This window comes from Megachile rotundata, chromosome 2 (assembly GCF_050947335.1).
Source record: "Megachile rotundata isolate GNS110a chromosome 2, iyMegRotu1, whole genome shotgun sequence".
Taxonomy (NCBI): Eukaryota; Metazoa; Arthropoda; class Insecta; order Hymenoptera; family Megachilidae; genus Megachile; species Megachile rotundata.
Genome location: NC_134984.1, coordinates 9,696,290 through 9,714,191, shown reverse-complemented (window position 1 = coordinate 9,714,191; position 17,902 = coordinate 9,696,290). Strand labels below are relative to the sequence as shown.

General features: G+C 29.3%; 1 protein-coding gene across 1 annotated transcript in view; it reads right to left on the bottom strand.

The window, feature by feature from the left end:
- Window positions 1-50: 50 nt before the first annotated feature.
- Window positions 51-17,902, bottom strand: part of LOC100876174 (glucose dehydrogenase [FAD, quinone]) — a 54,181-nt gene continuing 36,329 nt past the window's right edge. Inside the window, exons 4-8 of the mRNA XM_003705733.3 lie at window positions 15,768-16,026; window positions 13,234-13,494; window positions 11,578-11,808; window positions 2,661-2,988; window positions 51-1,249 (exon numbers count right to left, since the gene is read on the bottom strand). Of these exons, the coding sequence (XP_003705781.1) occupies window positions 937-1,249; window positions 2,661-2,988; window positions 11,578-11,808; window positions 13,234-13,494; window positions 15,768-16,026 (1,392 nt within the window). The 3' untranslated portion in view covers window positions 51-936. The remainder of the gene's footprint in view (window positions 1,250-2,660; window positions 2,989-11,577; window positions 11,809-13,233; window positions 13,495-15,767; window positions 16,027-17,902) is intronic.

The window sequence follows — 17,902 nt, the reverse complement described above, 5'->3', positions numbered from 1 at the left end:
AAGGACTGTTTTATAATTAATCAGGTGTATGAAATTATTTCATCGCAAAATATTCTAATTGCATTTATTTCTTTTTTCTTACATTGCATTCAGACATTTATTAATAGTAATCAAACTTTTTTATTATGGTCAGAATAATATGCATCATTTTATAAATTTTGTCAAAAGACATTTTTAAAAAAATTTTTTCGTATTATTATTGTATTCTTCACTTCATTGACAATTTTTGATAATCTTTCTCAGCAAATTACATGTATCTATTAAAATATTTGTATTTAATACTATCGAACTATTTACAATAGCTCTCAATATTTTTTTCTAAATAAAATGGGCTTAAAACCGAGGTAGCTGCCTTTACAACGAAAAACGATTAAAAATTTTTCAAATTCACCGTGCAAAATTCAATTTTTGTATGTTACAGAAAAGCTTTAAGAATTTGTATTCGATTCGTATTCCATAGGAATTATTTTAATTTTTTATTTTCTACGATGATCGAATGCGCACAGCGCTACCTTAGCCTTTTTCATTGAAACACTGAAAGAAATTTCTAATTAAATCCACCACATCGAAGTATTTAAATTCAAGAAATTAAAAATGTTTAACTCATTAAAAAACATTCAACATTTACAACTACTTTATCATTACAATTTGTAATTCTTCTCGTAATACAAAGGAACATACTTTTCACTTCATTTCATATTAAGCAAATTACTTATTTTGCCTAATAAATAATTTAGTCATCAATTTCAATTATTTCTTCAAATAATGAGGAAAAACATTCTTAACCTCATTTCGTAAATTCACAAATTTTCATTATTCAACAATTTTCAAAATACCAATTTTTTTGATACGACGTTCGGCGGTGGTCAATTAAAAATATTTTTCAGTGAAGATTTTTGATTTCAAAGGATACTCTTCTTAACGTAAGGATTTTTGTCAGCCAATCCAGGTCCTTTTTATGAAGTCAGCGACTCGTTCGCCGATCATAATAGCAGGTGCATTAGTGTTACCGGAAACCACCCTTGGCATGATACTAGTATCCGCCACTCTTACACCTCTCACACCTCTGACTCTTAATTGATTATCCACGACAGCCAGAGGATCGTCTGGTGGACCCATTTTGCAAGAACCAGCTTGGTGATTTTCTGGTGCCGTGTCGTGTTTCGCGGCACATTCCCAGTAAGCGTCACATCCGAATTTGAGGTGCTCGCAGTTCTTCACTGGTGTACGATCCAATTGGAAACCGTACCTGTAACGTGGAGATTGAAGGAAGATTAGTTTCATATGGGGGTAATGATTAAATAAGGGTATAAACTGTAATTGTAGATAATTGATTGCATTTAATTAAGATTTGTGTATGAATTTAGACTTGGTTAATTGCTAAATGTTGTATTTTAATTGGGGTGCTATGTGTTCTGTGGATATTTATTATATTGTAGTGTGATGTAAGGGTGCACTGAAAAGTATGGTGGGTTTTTGTTCCCAATGAGGCGATGCAGAGCAAGAAATTTCTATTACTAGTTAATTTCTTTGGTGGTGATTTTCGAATTTTTAGGTGAAGGAAGTTTGAAACTTCGAATTAGAGATTTAGAAATTGGGGAGTAAGAAATATAGGGATTTCGGAAGATAGGAAGATAGGAATGCAGGGATTTAGGGATACAGGGATTTAGGGATACAGGGATTTAGGGATACAGGGATTTAGGGATACAGGGATTTAGGGATACAGGGATTTAGGGATACAGGGATTTAGGGATACAGGGATTTAGGGATACAGGGATTTAGGGATACAGGAATTTAGGGATACAGGGATTTAGGGATACAGGGATTTAGGGATACAGGGATTTAGGGATACAGGGATTTAGGGATACAGGGATTTAGGGATACAGGGATTTAGGGATACAGGGATTTAGGGATACAGGGATTTAGGGATACAGGGATTTAGGGATACAGGGATTTAGGGATACGGGAACTTAGAAATACGGGAATTCAGAAATTCAGAAATTCGGAAATTCAGAAATTCAGAAATTCAGAAATTCAGAAATTCAGAAATTCGGAAATTCAGAAATTCAGAAATTCAGAAATTCAGAAATTCAGAAATTCGGAAATTCAGAAATTCGGAAATTCGGAAATTCGGAAATTCAGAAATTCAGAAATTCAGAAATTCAGAAATTCAGAAATTCAGAAATTCAGAAACTCAGAAACTCAGAAACTCAGAAACTCAGAAACTCAGAAACTCAGAAACTCAGAAACTCAGAAACTCAGAAATATGATAACTCAGACATTTAGAAATCAGAACTATTACAAATTTCAGAATTTGTACACTTGTGAAAATTTATGAATTCACAAAACACAATACCTTAAAAACTACAAAATTTGGATATAACATTCTTCAAAAATAAAATACCTTATAAAATTCAAAGACTTGAAAATAAGAAAATTTTTCAATTTTCAAACTTGTACTCTACCTTGAATAGTCATTCTTATTAAAAAGATCCATACATTTTATCTAACAATAAACATTCACGTCAGAACGTCACCCTAACCCCTATTCCGTTACGTCAATGGCTGCAAGTGTTATCATCTTACATTAAAATTGTTCAACGATATCGAAATCGATATAACGCAGTGTAAATTACATCTGTGTACACAGTATACCATACCTACTGAGAGCCTGGGTCTGAGACAACTTGATACCAAATTTAATAGCTTCAACGAGGCCGGCCACGTCATCAGGGTGGCTCAGATACTTCGGGTAAATCATCGGCTTCGACAGAGGATCGTTATTTCGCAGACGAAGATAACCACGGCTCTTCGGGTGCAAATACGTTGGAATGATATAAATCGTGCGATTTGCTCCTTTCATTTCACCGACCATACCGGTTTCTGCACAGTCTGCCAGGTAACCGCCGAAGATCAGTTGCACATCTGGATGATCCTCTTGAGGATTCGCGTACTTCGTGTTTACCATTGCAGTTACCTCGGAAATACCTGTTAAATCATCGAGAAAAGCTGAATTTATGTGTGCTTTATGTCTCAATAAAAAGAATGTGTTCATGGTTTAACAACCTATTGCGTTGTACATAAATCTGGCGATTTCGAGAATAGAGTTACATAGTTTACAGCTTTTATATTAAGTAACGAATGTAGTTTGCATGAGTGCAGTTTATTCTTTTTATTGTCTCTGTTCTGTTTGATCTGTTGCTTTCAATATATTCGTTCTTATCGGATATTTTGTTGAGTTTAATATCTCATCTGTGTGTAAACTTAACCTAACTTTTTAAGTAAGTCTACTCCATTTTTTAAAGTATACTCAAGTTTGAACCCTCGAAAGGTGATTCACATTCACAACAATTTTGAAATAAATATTTTTTATCTAAATCTATATGATATTATAAATACAGTGGGACAATAGTGGTAATTAATCAAAGAGAAATAGTAAACTTCAAAGCATTCTACAAACTTTTTAATTAGAAGGTTTTAAGGTTGATGCATGGCAACAACAAAAATACCTTTGATTACAAAAGGTTAAATAAATATACTCAATTGTAGCACAATATACTGAAAATATTTTGCTAATAAATTTTTACAGTAATACTTTACTGACAAACGTCAGTTGTTATTTATTTAAACAAATGCGTTTTGTCAATCATTCAAATTAATTATTTATTATTTGTTAATTATATAAACAATTATACGGACGTTTACTGTCTTTATCGAAATTATGTACAATAAGTTTTATTTGTTGCAAATGATGATTTTAAATTTCGTTTTTAAATTTATTGATTTTATTAGACGAATTTATTTTAAATTTATTTAAAAATAGTATAGTCAATCATGGTAGAAGAAACGTTATGCATGTACTTGCGAGAAACTTCTTGCGGATGTTCCCCTAGCGGCAAACGCAGGAAGCATATCTAAAAACCGCTGTTTTCTATACTTCATAAAAATTCGTATCGATGTGAAAAATGAAATCAGTGTTTTTTCTGTTGGAACCAGCAGTCACTTGAATAATCAATTGTCCCGTGGGAGTAACTTGCCACAGAATCAGATCAATTAGCGTTTGATTCGCAACTATTCTATTAGAGCGAGGTTCCGGTATTTGTTGCCAACAACTATGTCAAAGATTCTTCGGAGATCTCATGCGAATCTTGAGTCAACACGATGGAAGTTCTGTCTGAGATCCTAATTACGTTGTAGCAATTTCTACCTAATGAACGAGCTCTGAATTTCAGCTAGTCTGATTTCTATAGCCATTGAAATGTTTGACAGGTTTGTAAGATCGAGACAAACGACTGCTTTCAAACTCGAACGGAAATTGTTAGGTTATTGAATATTAAACGACGAATTTCGAAACGTGGTATAGTATTCAAATTTATGCTGTGTCAATTAATTCTTTAAATTTTTTTTCATAGGTTTGTCAGAGGTAATTGATTATTGCCGTAATATTGAGACAAGTGAAGAATGTTAACATGTTGGGATATTTTTTATTTGGTCATTGATTGCACAGAATATAATTGAAATTAAATTTAAAATTCAAGCATGGTGAAAATATCAATTGATTCATATTCACCACGTGTGAATGTGTATTACGTTCTTATAGGGTGAGGAAAATGTAAAATAAAAATGTTTACATCAATATAAAGTGGCTTACTAGTTACTTATAGCAAATATCATTAGATTTTAATCATATAGACTCTAACACGATTTGGTAAAAATTTTGTGGAGAATAATATATAAAATATTATACGTTAATTTTAAAAAATTAATCAAATGAATTAAAATTGTCTTAAACGCAATTTTATTAGAAGGCATTTTTCCAGCTAATAAAAACTAAATCTGCTTCTATTGTATGTACTGCTAATAACCACATAAAAAGTAACAATACTGTAAAGAATAAAATACAAAATATTACTTGTAATTTTTAAAAAACGCCTCTTTTGCAATTTTATTCATAAGTTATTCTGAAGCTATTTTTTTAGACTAATAAAAATTTCATTTCCTTTTACTGCATTCATCGATAACCATACAAAAAACAGTATTATATTAATATCGATTGCAAAACGATGTTTGAACATAAATGAAGATAAAACTAGGCGGTTAAAAACAAGTCAACTAAATCAAAATAAATGAACTTGACGTTTACCTATAGACAAAATGAGGATACATAAGAAAAAGTAATGAAGATAAGAATTTTTTATTATTGAAAGATTGGTTTTCCAGAAATGAGATTGAACTATCCCATTGGACACTTACTAATTTACGTCTGTAAAATTTTTACCGTGATGAAGTTACGTAAGATTTAGTCAATGAAGGGCAGAAATTGGAAATTAAAAATATAATAGATCTTATTGTAATTAAATCTTTTAATATTAGCTGAAGGCTAATAGCTGATTCAAAGGGGTTGATGTGAAAAGGCTGATTCACCCTTTCATTTTATTGTCAAATATTTTATTATTAATTGAAGGTTAATAGCTGAACTTAAGGGGTTGATGTGAAAAGGTTGATTGACCCTTTCAGCGAGTAAATAATTTATGAAAAATTTCAAACGAATTAATTTAAATTTTGGATTGTTTGAAATTCTACGAGATATGTAAAATATGTTACCACATTGTATGAAATTAATAACATAATATTTAAATTGATAAGATGTACAAAATTACCAAACACTGTGAACGAAATATAAATAATATAAATACAAATATAAATACAAATGAAATATAAATGCAAATATAAAGTAAAACTATAAATATAATACATAACTATAAATATTGTATAAATATAATCCATGTATACCATACTTGAATATACAATTACTAAATAATTGTGTCACTAACGATAGCTTTAAGATAATAAAAATTTCACAAGAAATAAAATAACAAAAATTTCTCTTATTAACAATTTGACCAATTGCACTAAAATTTTGACACCCTATTATCCATTCAATCCACTGATTAAAAAATGATAAAGTATGGATTCGTGAGATTGGAAGTAGGGCTAGGATGAAACGGTCTTTTCCACTCTCTTTTTCTTCCTCCTTCATCTCTCTTCTGCCGTAACCATCATAAATTGATCGAACGAGGGTAAACAGTCCGATCGGAAACAGGATTGCATCACTGGCAATCGAGAAACGTGTACGAAATCATTGTGCAATTCGCTTTCACCGATTCACTGCATGGAGGATGGCTCTGTATCGATCATTTACGAATGCAACTTGCACGAGTGGACAAATTTGTTCTTTTCATCATCGACTGTCTGTGTTCTGTTTGATTCTTGTTGCTATCAGTACGTTCGTTTTTATCGGATATTTTGTTAGAGTGGATTATCAATATATTTATGTGGAACCTTAACCTAACTTTTTGGGCACTGTATAGTATAATTGTAGTAACATTAGTAACAGAAAGTGTAACTGTATAATACAATAATAATGTATTTTTATATTCTGACATTGCATGTTTGTGAACTATGCACTATGAATCCATTTTGAGTGTGATATAGGGACTTTTTATAGAATTTTTATATTATATGTTATGGTTGTATTATATTATATTTTTTACATTTATGTTATATTTATACTACATTATACTTTATACTACGTTTATATTATCTTTCTTTTATATTTTATTTTGTGTTGTGTTTATATTATATACATATTATATTATATTTTGTGTTATGTTTGTATTATATTCATGTTATATTACATTTTCTGTTATATTTATATTATAGTTTGTATTATGTTGGTATGATAATTATATCAAATTTTAGGTAATGTTTATATTATATCAGTTATAGAGAGTCATTTATAATTTCTCTTATAAATAACAATTTTTATTAATTTTTTCAAAACAGAAAATTCTTCTCCATCGCTTCATAAACATTTGAAAAAATTTCTATTAAGTTCCTATCAATTATTTAGTCAGGAATATATGTTAAAAATAATTGTCAGAATACGTTAATATGATTTAACCAAATAATAGTCAAAGTGTAATTAACAAGTTTATCTGAAATCTGTAATCGTGTCATTGTGTCTGAACGTGCAGTAAATTCGCATTATATTGACGAATATTACCATTTAAATTTGTATTTCAACGTGCAACCAAATTGTGCTTTGCTAATAATAATAAACAGAGACCACACAGTACATTACCAGTAATCAAAATCATGTTTAAATCAAAGGGTAAAACAAGATCGTATATTCTCCATATTAATTTAATTTTTCTTTGTGAGTAAATTTGTAGACACTGACAAAATTGCATTTAAAAATAATTATAACTTGTAAATAATTTTCAAAAATCTTCTAGCTACATTTAATACTTTTAAAAACAGTAAAAGAAGATTTATATTTGTTAATTCATGCGAGTTTCAACATAAACAAAGTCCCTCATAAGAAGACAACCTGTTACCCTGCTAATTTTATCAAATTAATACAAGCTCTCAATACTAATAATGCTATCCAATATATCTATGCCACAATATCTTAACGATATCGAATAAATCATTCAGTTTCAACGCGTTACAAGATGACAAACTTGTCGAACTCGCCCAACACAAAATGGTCGAAATAGCATTGGCCAGCTGTTAAACCGGTTAGACGTAAAATCCGACAGCGAGATAAGGACCTGAAATGGCAGGCCAGGGTCACAAAGAAATATTTTGCAGAATGTCAATGCACTTCATGTTATATATCGAAACGGAACCCTGAAACAGACTGCAGCACACAGTTCTGAAAGTCGTGAAATCGACCTCGTTATGTGGGAGCTACGAAAATTTCGACATTCGGTTATCTCCCGGTCGTCGGATGCAGTTTTGAATTATTTCTCGAGTTGAACGGGATAAAAAAAGAACTGTAACCACTGACCATTTTTCACCTGGATTGGGTAAGTTGTGGCTATTTTATCCGTTGCATAAAACCATCAATTTTATCCTTTTGTTATAGAATAAAAATAGGCTGCGGTTGGCAAAATACTTTACAGTTATTTTACGTGCATAAATCATGTAGTAGTTTGATTTATGAAAGCATGACGATCTTTGTTTTGGTTGGAATTAAAATTAATTTGTTGGAGGAGAAAGATGAATGAATATGGACTATCTCACAAGGAAACATATCGAACCGCGACACACCGATTTTAATGAAACTTATGTGAAAGATAGTTTTCAAAAAAATATTTGACACGTATTTTTTTTTATCGGCAATCGTTCACATTGAAGGGGTGAAAATAGCCCTCGAAGTTGGGGGTTGAAACCATGTTTTTGGGAATATCTCCGGAACGAAAGAAGATAATTGAATTCTTTTTTTTGTAAATTGTTCGTCTTTAGATAGGAAATTTTTGTGCGTAAAAAAATTTCAAGAAACTTCATTTGTTTAAATAATATTTAAAAAATTCATCATTTTTGTTTAAATTTTTGCACTAAATGTTGATCTATTTTTTTGCAACTTCGTGTACGTAAACTATGGACAAAAATAGAGGATACGTGTTTTTGGAATTTGTTGTTTGTTGCAATGTTTATTAGATATATAATTTAACATCACCTCCTGTGAAGAAGGGCAATCATCATTTTTATTAAAAATATCATTATTTTTACAATCCTTTACATTATTTTAGAGATTTTATACCTCTATATATGCCGTTCATTGATTTCTGAACAATTATTGTAAGCGTCACAGGTATGAACGTGACGCGGTTACAATCATCGCCGTAAGGAACATAGGCTTTTATGGCCAATATTGTTAAAAAATAATTTAATTTATTTTTATTTTCTGAGTTTCTTAAAAAATCCCAATGTTTCCAAAAGTTCTAAATATTTTATTTAGAATGAAGTCTTTACGCCTGTAAAAGTATAAAAGCAGTATTGGCCATAAAAGCCTATGTTCCTTATGACGCGGCGTTAATCATAACCGCGACACGCTCATACCTGTGACACTTGCAATAATTATTCAGAAATCAATTAACGGCATATATAGAGGTATAAAATCTCTAAAATAATGTAAAGGATTGTAAAAATAATGATATTTTTAATAAAAATGATGATTGCCCCTCTTCACAGGAGGTGATGTTAAATTATATATCTAATAAACATTACAACAAACAACAAATTCCAAAAACACGTATCCTCTATTTTTGTCCATAGTTTACGTACACGAAGTTGCAAAAAAATAGATCAACATTTAGTGCAAAAATTTAAACAAAAATGATGAATTTTTTAAATATTATTTAAACAAATGAAGTTTCTTGAAATTTTTTTACGCACAAAAATTTCCTATCTAAAGACGAACAATTTACAAAAAAAAGAATTCAATTATCTTCTTTCGTTCCGGAGATATTCCCAAAAACATGGTTTCAACCCCCAACTTCGAGGGCTATTTTCACCCCTTTAATGTGAACGATTGCCGATAAAAAAAAATACGTGTCAAATATTTTTTTGAGAACTATCTTTCACATAAGTTTCATTAAAATCGGTGTGTCGCGGTTCGATATGTTTCCTTGTCAGATTAATAACAAAAGACATACATACATAGATAAATGTAAAAATTTATGTGTAAATTATTTTGATCTATGAAACAAATATGTGTTTCATGTGATATGTTTTTTAATACAATTACAATTGTAATAAACTCTGTCGATTTATATTTTCAGGTGATTAAATTAGTTGAAATATTTCATTATTATTATTCAATAATTACCCTAATTTTAATATATTCGAGATTTAACTTTTTATTCTTTTTATAGTTTTGCTATTTTTGTACATTCAAGATTATTTTTATAAATGAAACACTACAAAAAGTTGTATAATAGTTATTATACTATTTAATTAATTTAAATTTAGTAATTTAACTGAAAGTATGTTTAAATATATTTCACATACATGTCTTCGTATTTATCCATATTTTTGTGTATATTAAAAAAAATAATTTCATTTAATACTCTAGCTAGTGTTACAGAATAATATAAATGTTAATACTGCCAGAAATTTTATGAATTCAATTTAGTTGTAAATAAATTATATCGAAGTCTTTTTAGTTAACCCTTCACTTCATCCTTATATTTGTCAATAAAGTGTTAATATAATCTCGTAACTATGTTAAGATGTTTCTATTTCAATAGCCATGTACTAACGATAAGCTAATTACTTATAAATTTGAATATTAGAATGTAAACAGGTTAGGTTAAGTTAGGTTAGGTTGTGGTAAACAACTCTTAAAACGTGAGCGCTGATAAATTGTGCAACGATTAATTTATGAATAAAATAAAGTAGTTTTAATAAGAACCAATGAAGAGTGAAGGACACACTGTGAAAATCTTGTATAAAATACTATTACTATCTTAAATTGATCCTTAATAACGTTTTTGTACTAAAATCCAATATACAATTTATTTAACTTTCGATACGATTTTTATTATACAGTTTTTGTGTTCGCGACTTATTGCAGTAGGAAATCAAATATTTAAGAATGCAAATAGGATGTCTGATAAAAAATTTCAGTTAGGTAGACGTATTCTGATTCTATCAATAACTGCGTAGAATAAGTGGTTCTTTATTGATATGCATCGAAGAATGATTTATATACCATACAGTCCTGTCAAGCTGCATATTATGGTATAATAATATACTTGAAAAAATGTTGTGATTGTCAAAAAAGTATTAATTACGCAGCTGCAGATTTTAACTAAAAGAAAAGCAACAAATTCTAGTTTTATTTAAGTGTAATTTGAAAATTGTTAAAACTTATTTTTAATAAAGAAATCTGGTAATTAATCATAAGTTTTGCGTTTCTGATTTAATTTTTACATCTCCAAAATCAGTAACTTTTATATTATTTAACTTTGTGAGTTTTATACTGTTTGTAATTTGATTATTATTTTTTTATATTCTGTTATTATTTATTTTTTATACATGAAAAATTAGCGAGTTTTATGTTATTTGACTACCACTCTAAAATAATTATATTAATGTTAAAAACTGAGTAATTTAATATTAGGTGTACCGAAAAGTATTCAAAATTTCTTCGATGATTTCAAAGTTTTTCTATGAAAAATCGAAGGACTTTTTTTAAAAAGGGAACAATTGCCTTTAAGCTGGCAAAAAACGCTAGAAAATGATGGAAATTATTTTGTTGATTTAAGATTTCTTTAATAAATAAATATTTTTCGCCAGCAAACAAAATTTTGATTACTTTTTTCGGTATCCTTATACATATATCAGAAAATGAAAGAATTCGATAATTGTTTTCATATATGTCATCCATGGGTGACATTTAAACCACACGAGCCTATTATCCATATTATTAAATATTCGTTCACTTATCTAATTATCGAAAATTCCACTAACTACATGAATTACTATTACAACTACTATAATTATTACTAATAACAACTATAAAAATATTTGGTAAAATTTGTTAAAAATAAAAACACAACCTAATTAAATTTTCAACTGCTTCAATGGCAGTCAATGTGTGAATATAAACCTTGTCTACAAATGTAAACATTCAAACTCATTTTTAAAAGAAAAATCAATTGATTAAAGAATGATTAAAGAATTTTTAAGACTTTTTTGTTAGAATTCTAATTATTTCCTCACCTGTGCCAGACATCAAACCATCTCGGAACAAAAGATATTCCATGGCAGTAGCCCAGTTGAGGGGAGTCGTGTCTGTATCATTGATGGTGAAGGCCAACGTGTAGGCGACATGATTGTGAAGATTTTTACCGACACCTGGTAGATCGTGCACAACAGGGACACCAACGGCACTCAATTCTTCCCGTGGTCCGATACCGCTATTCAGAAGTATCTGTGGTGAATTTACAGCGCCTGGAGGAACACACAAAAGCATTATTCACAGTCATGCAAATGAAGCTGCTTCTGAATGGAGGAACCTGTAATATTTTTAACACATAGTTCAGAATACAATATCAACATTATGACTACGCTAAAACGAGTCGTTTATTTTTTATGCTCCTTCTACTTTTAGATTCGAGTTGTTGATTGTCTTTTATGACCGATGTGCTTTTTTAATATTGTCGCCACTGTGGTAAATTGCGAAATTTTCAATAAATGTTATAAGTTAGTGTTTTTATTCTATCGTCAGATAATAGTTTTATGTTTAATAAATTTTGTATAGTTTCGTTACGAGGTTATTTTGTTTATTTTTAAATGATGGTAATTAATAGTGTGTTTATGCATTTGTGATATCAAAATCTGCAAGGTAGATATAAATCATTCGATTGACAGGTTGTAGATATAGATTACGTAATTTATTACATTTTGCAGACCTTGATTAATGCATAAATTTCTGCAGTCATAATTTGCAATTACTTGCATTGATGTGTCTTTTACTTCCTCAATGTTCATTATTTCTAAACATTTAAACTATTAGCGTCAAATACAATTTGAAGTCTCACGATCAGTCTAAACTGCTAAGAAATACTCGAGGACTTTTAACATCATCTGACAGAACAATTTACCCTTTCACTACATTTCTTATTCAATCGAGAGAAACCTAATATGTGTTCATAATCAGAAAAAGCCGCATACGTGTACATAATTATATCTCAAACAGAAAATAATTTCCGAAGTGAGATTGTTGAATTAACTGCACCAGCTTCTTTAATAACAAATTCCTTAGAATTTTGCAATCCTAAATTCCATTAAAATTTTTTATAATTTTCTTAGGAATTCTTTATAATTTCCTTAAAAATTCTTTACAATTTCCTTACAGTACATAAAGAATGTCTCTGACTCAAATTAAAATTGTAGGAAGAAAAGTCTGATGATTAACGTGATTAACCTTCTGACAGCTGCTATTTCTATTATAATTGTTCGTAGTCCTTCGAGAGTCATCACGAACCTGTCTTCCGCTGCAATCTTTTACTTCCTTCGTCCTTTGGTCATGCAATTTCATTCGCAAGGAAATCAATATGCAATCCTTATAAATCATTATTCTTCTCTGAATTTGTTTATCAAGACATCAATTTGTTTAACAACAGACAATTTCTAATATTAAATACAATATCTAATTTTCAATTATTTTCAATTATTTTCATTCGTCAAGAAATTTTGCAGACGGTTAATTTTAATTCCCAAAGTAAGCAACTCGTTTCGTTCAATTTGAAAAGAACCCTACATTAAATAACGCTTGAGTACTCACTCGTCATAAAATTGATTCGAACATAAAAGATCATAGATTGCAACGAAAATACTATAAAAATGTTATTAGATCAATATCGAAATGATTACCTCCGCTTACGACCACCTCCTTGGCTACCGAAACACGATGAATCTTTCCATCATGAACAAATTCTACACCGACTGCTCTTTTATTGTTATCGAAAAGGATCCTCGTGGCTGTAGAATTCAGCATCACATGCAGATTCCGACGATTCCTGGCTGGTCGTAAAAATGCTCGAGCAGTTGAAAGCCGCGAGCCATTTCTCGAAGTTGTTTGAGCTATGGCGAACCCTGTGTGCGTCCTTCCATTCAGATCTACGGGACTATAACCTGCAAACAGTAAACGCAACGACTTTTAGATTTACAAAATCATCTGATAAATTAGAACATTTACAACTATTTTTATTATATTTTTTTAAGCATTTTGTAGTTTGTATTTTGGAGGAACTTTATTTATACAGTTTAAAAGTTTATCTACTTCTTATTTTAGAAGATTGTAGTGCTTTTTTCAAATCAGAGTTCACCATTTGTAAGACATTTCTTCAAGTGTAATTTAAAAGGTTGGTTTCAATTTTAATTTGAAAGTTTAACTTTAGTTTGAAAGGTAGACTTCAATTTTAATTTAAGAGCTTGACTTTAACTTTGGTTTAAAAGGTTGACTTCAATTTTAATTTGAAAGTTTGATTTTAACTTCAGTTTGAAAGGTAGACTTCAATTTTAATTTAAGAGTTTGACTTTAACTTTGGTTTAAAAGGTTGACTTTAATTTTAATTTAAAAGGTTGAAAATATTCTTTGCTCAAGAATACATTTTTTATATTATCATTCTTTCTAAAGAAACAAACTATGTATTAAACTATAAAATATTTACACATATATAGTAGAGGTAAAATCATAATTTGAATGTCATCAAATTTCATATTTTATGTAAAATTCAAAACATTCATATTTTACGTAAAATTCATAACATTCATATTTTACATAAAATTCGTAACATTCAAATTTTACGTAAAATTCGTAATATTCATATTTTATGTTTAACTAAGCTTGAGGATATCATTTTTGAATTTTGTTGCAAGTTTAAATCTTCGTTATATAACCACAAAAATCTGATTAGAATGAAATAAAAAATCTAATTACAATGAAAAATTTGAATACAATTTTTATTTTCCAACAACATTCACTTTATGCTAATATCAATTTTTTCTTGGAGATTCGTTTCGTTGAAAAGGCACGTCACAAATCATAACAAGGTCGTACACGTTAATCGACCGATCGAATTATAACCGGTAATTATCGAATAATTCAACAAGGATAGAAAGCTACCGGTGAAAATAGTGTCGCAATTAGATAAGTAGTAGCCGAGAGCAAAGATCTCGTAACGCGTTGTTTGGTGGACGTCGCCAAAAGGGGTCATTAGACTCACGCGAGTAATAACAACGAAATACTACAGAAGAAACAAGTTCTTCGTGATCATGTAATAACAGGTTGCGGTATAGTACTTTTAAGTAGATCGTCGGGTTGATATTGTTTTTGTATATCACACTTCTCAGGTATGTACGTTTCTCGGAGATATTTCTTCTCGATAGCGTTGCACGAAGATTTATGAACTTGCAATAACAAGTACAATCTATTTTCTTGATGTTTTAGATACACTTGATAAGGTTTATTAGCATTGTTATATTGTTAATTAGTTCGCAGTATTTCGAAAGTTTAAATTTGAACGAGTGAGCGCATGAACTCCGCCATTTGCTTTCGATTTTAGGGAGCGTAAGACAATTTAGATTATGCTGTTTTTGTATGTAAAACATGGTACGAATGATTGAACGCGATGATTAGGTTTTTCATTATACTTTCCCAATTATTGCGAAAGCGTTTCGTTAGAAATCTGATAATAGCGAAATAGTTTTAGCAATTTTTTTCTATGAATAAATAACATTAAATTTATAGATGCAAATAATGTGACTACATCGAGTGGGAGAATAAAATTATAAACTATAATAAAATATATTGGACTACAATATTCAATACAAACTACAAAATACAAAACAAAAAATGCCAAATACAAAATATAATATAAAATGCAGAAAATATTGAAAGTACAAAACATATAAAAATTATAAGAAATATAAAATATAGAAGGACAAGAAATGTAGAAGAATAAAAGTGATAAATTTATAAAGTTTAAAAAAACTAAAGTAAAAGAATAAATACAAAGACATAATACATTATTGAAGATATGTTAAATGTGGATATGCAGTTTAATTTTCATATATCATTAAGAATAATGCAATAAATATATGCAATGCAATAAGTATATATTTGATAATATCAAAAACGTATAAAAAAAGTAATATAAATTGTTAATTAATTTTATTAAAAACTGATGACATTATAAGATTAAGACTAAAATTCATAGTCCTATCACCAAATAAAGATAGATAGTATCCAATCGAAAATAATTACAAACAATGCAATCTTATTATAAAAACGATTACAATCTTGTAATAATTTCTCACTTCCATCGTTTATTTGAAAATGATCTGTCGTACAAGATATTTTAACAATTAAACGATAACTTCCGAAGAAAATGAAATGTACATACCGAGTTCTTTTCCAGCCTCAAGGATAGCGTAACTCAAAGGTGGATGATAGGGGAACTGAGTGACTGTGAGCGGTCCACCAACACCATGATAACCATAATCCATGGTGTTTGCTTGAAGATTGTCTTCGCTCCTGATGAAATATGGAAGGACATCTTGATAAGACCATCCTATATTGCCAAGCCTGGCCCAGTCATCGTAATCCTTTCGTGAGCCTCTCATATACATCATTCCATTCATAACGCTTGTTCCACCCAGTACCTGTGTAACATTTATATGCAAGCTTTGTTTATTATGAAGAACGGACGTTCATTTGTATATAGAATCCTATAAATTATACTTATTGTTAGAACTAATTTCTTTCTTGCAATTTTATAATATATTTCATTAATTTCTCTCTTGCAATCGTATAATACATTCATATATTGTAACTGTAATATATTCATATATTCTATATTATACAATATAATAAATATTTATATGTCTGTTTATTTCGTTAACTTCTTCTTGTAATTTTATAGTATACTTCATTAATTTTTATATGTTTTTCACTAATTCTTTTTTACGTGCCATTTCACTATACATCTTTTTAATATTTCATATATACTAAAAATTGTATAAATATTTTATAAAAATAATTTAATATATTCGACAAACAATTGTATAAAATATGTAAATTGTTTATTACAATAGAACAAGTGAATATGAAACTTGAAGAATGAATATGTGCATGTGGAGAACCATCTGATATGACCATCTAAAATCTAATATTATCCTGATGTTGACGAAATCACTTAAAAGAAATTGTTTGTGAAATTGTATAGTATTTAATAAGGTTTTTAACATGATTGTAATGCATTTGTATTAGTTGCTAATGATACTTTCAAGGTCAACAGAATTCCTTTCTACATATGTGCTACATATGTGCTACTGTAAAACACTTATTAAATACAATGTTTATTAGCAATTACTAAAAATATTTATTCAACCAGTCTATCAATAACATTCTTCAAAACAATAATTCAATGATTTTAATAAATAAATTTGGATTAGAATAAATGACAAAGCAAGTTAGACAGTTCACTCTGTATAAGCAAGTAACCACCACTTTTGATTTCATAACTTTTATCACATGAACAATGATTGTTACATCACCTGAAACCAGCTCAAATCTCGCTTATCTTAAATCGCTAATTTCAATTTGCCTTTACACGTGGCTTTGTCTAAAATCTTCACATATTTGCATTGAACACATTTTGTGATTTCTTCACAGAAGAATGCTCACGCTTTCGCTAATATTTCTCTTAAACATTCACAAAATGCCTGTAGTATTTCTGATCTTATTTAGACGTTTGATAGGTACGATTATAACACTTTTACTTATTAACACTTAACGGATTAGAAGTATTTCAAGTTTACTTATCTAAGTTGTTCACACGAAGAGAAACTGTTACTAAACATTGTTATATCAAATATAAAAAAGAAAATATTTATTCGTTAATATTAGAAATAATATTAACGCAATATTAGAAACGTTAAAGTTAATATTACTCGAAATATTAGAAACCCAACTGCTGTAACTGACATGTAAAAGTACTGTAAAATAACTGCCATAAGTAAAAGTAGTATGCTGTCTTTATAGTGACATTGGTCTGGTAAGGGTTAAATTAACTCCTCAACCTATAATTTTCTAGACACTTGCGTCATTCACAGCTACCTAATTATTGCTACAACGTTAAAATGGCTAAAGAATGTTAAAATGTTAGGTATATTTTACCTTCAGCAATCCTCGATAATATAGATCATAATTAGAATTGAACCCAAAGTTAGATTGTAATGAAAAAACGAGTCTGGTTTATCACATTCCAAGTGTAGTGTGCGTTATATGTGTGACACGTAGATGTGGAGTAAGATGTTAAATTAACCACATTGCTTGTAATAAGACTCGTCAAATATCACAGCTTGTCAAAAATGTTTAACCTCTTCTTGTGCTTTGAGGCTCACTCGTGACGCACTTACAGCTCAAATGTGACAAATTTTGCTTAAATTTTAAATATTCTTCAACTTGAACTTTAGATCCATCTATAAGTTGCATTATCAAGGATCCTTGAACATAAAGTGTTTATATTCTATATAT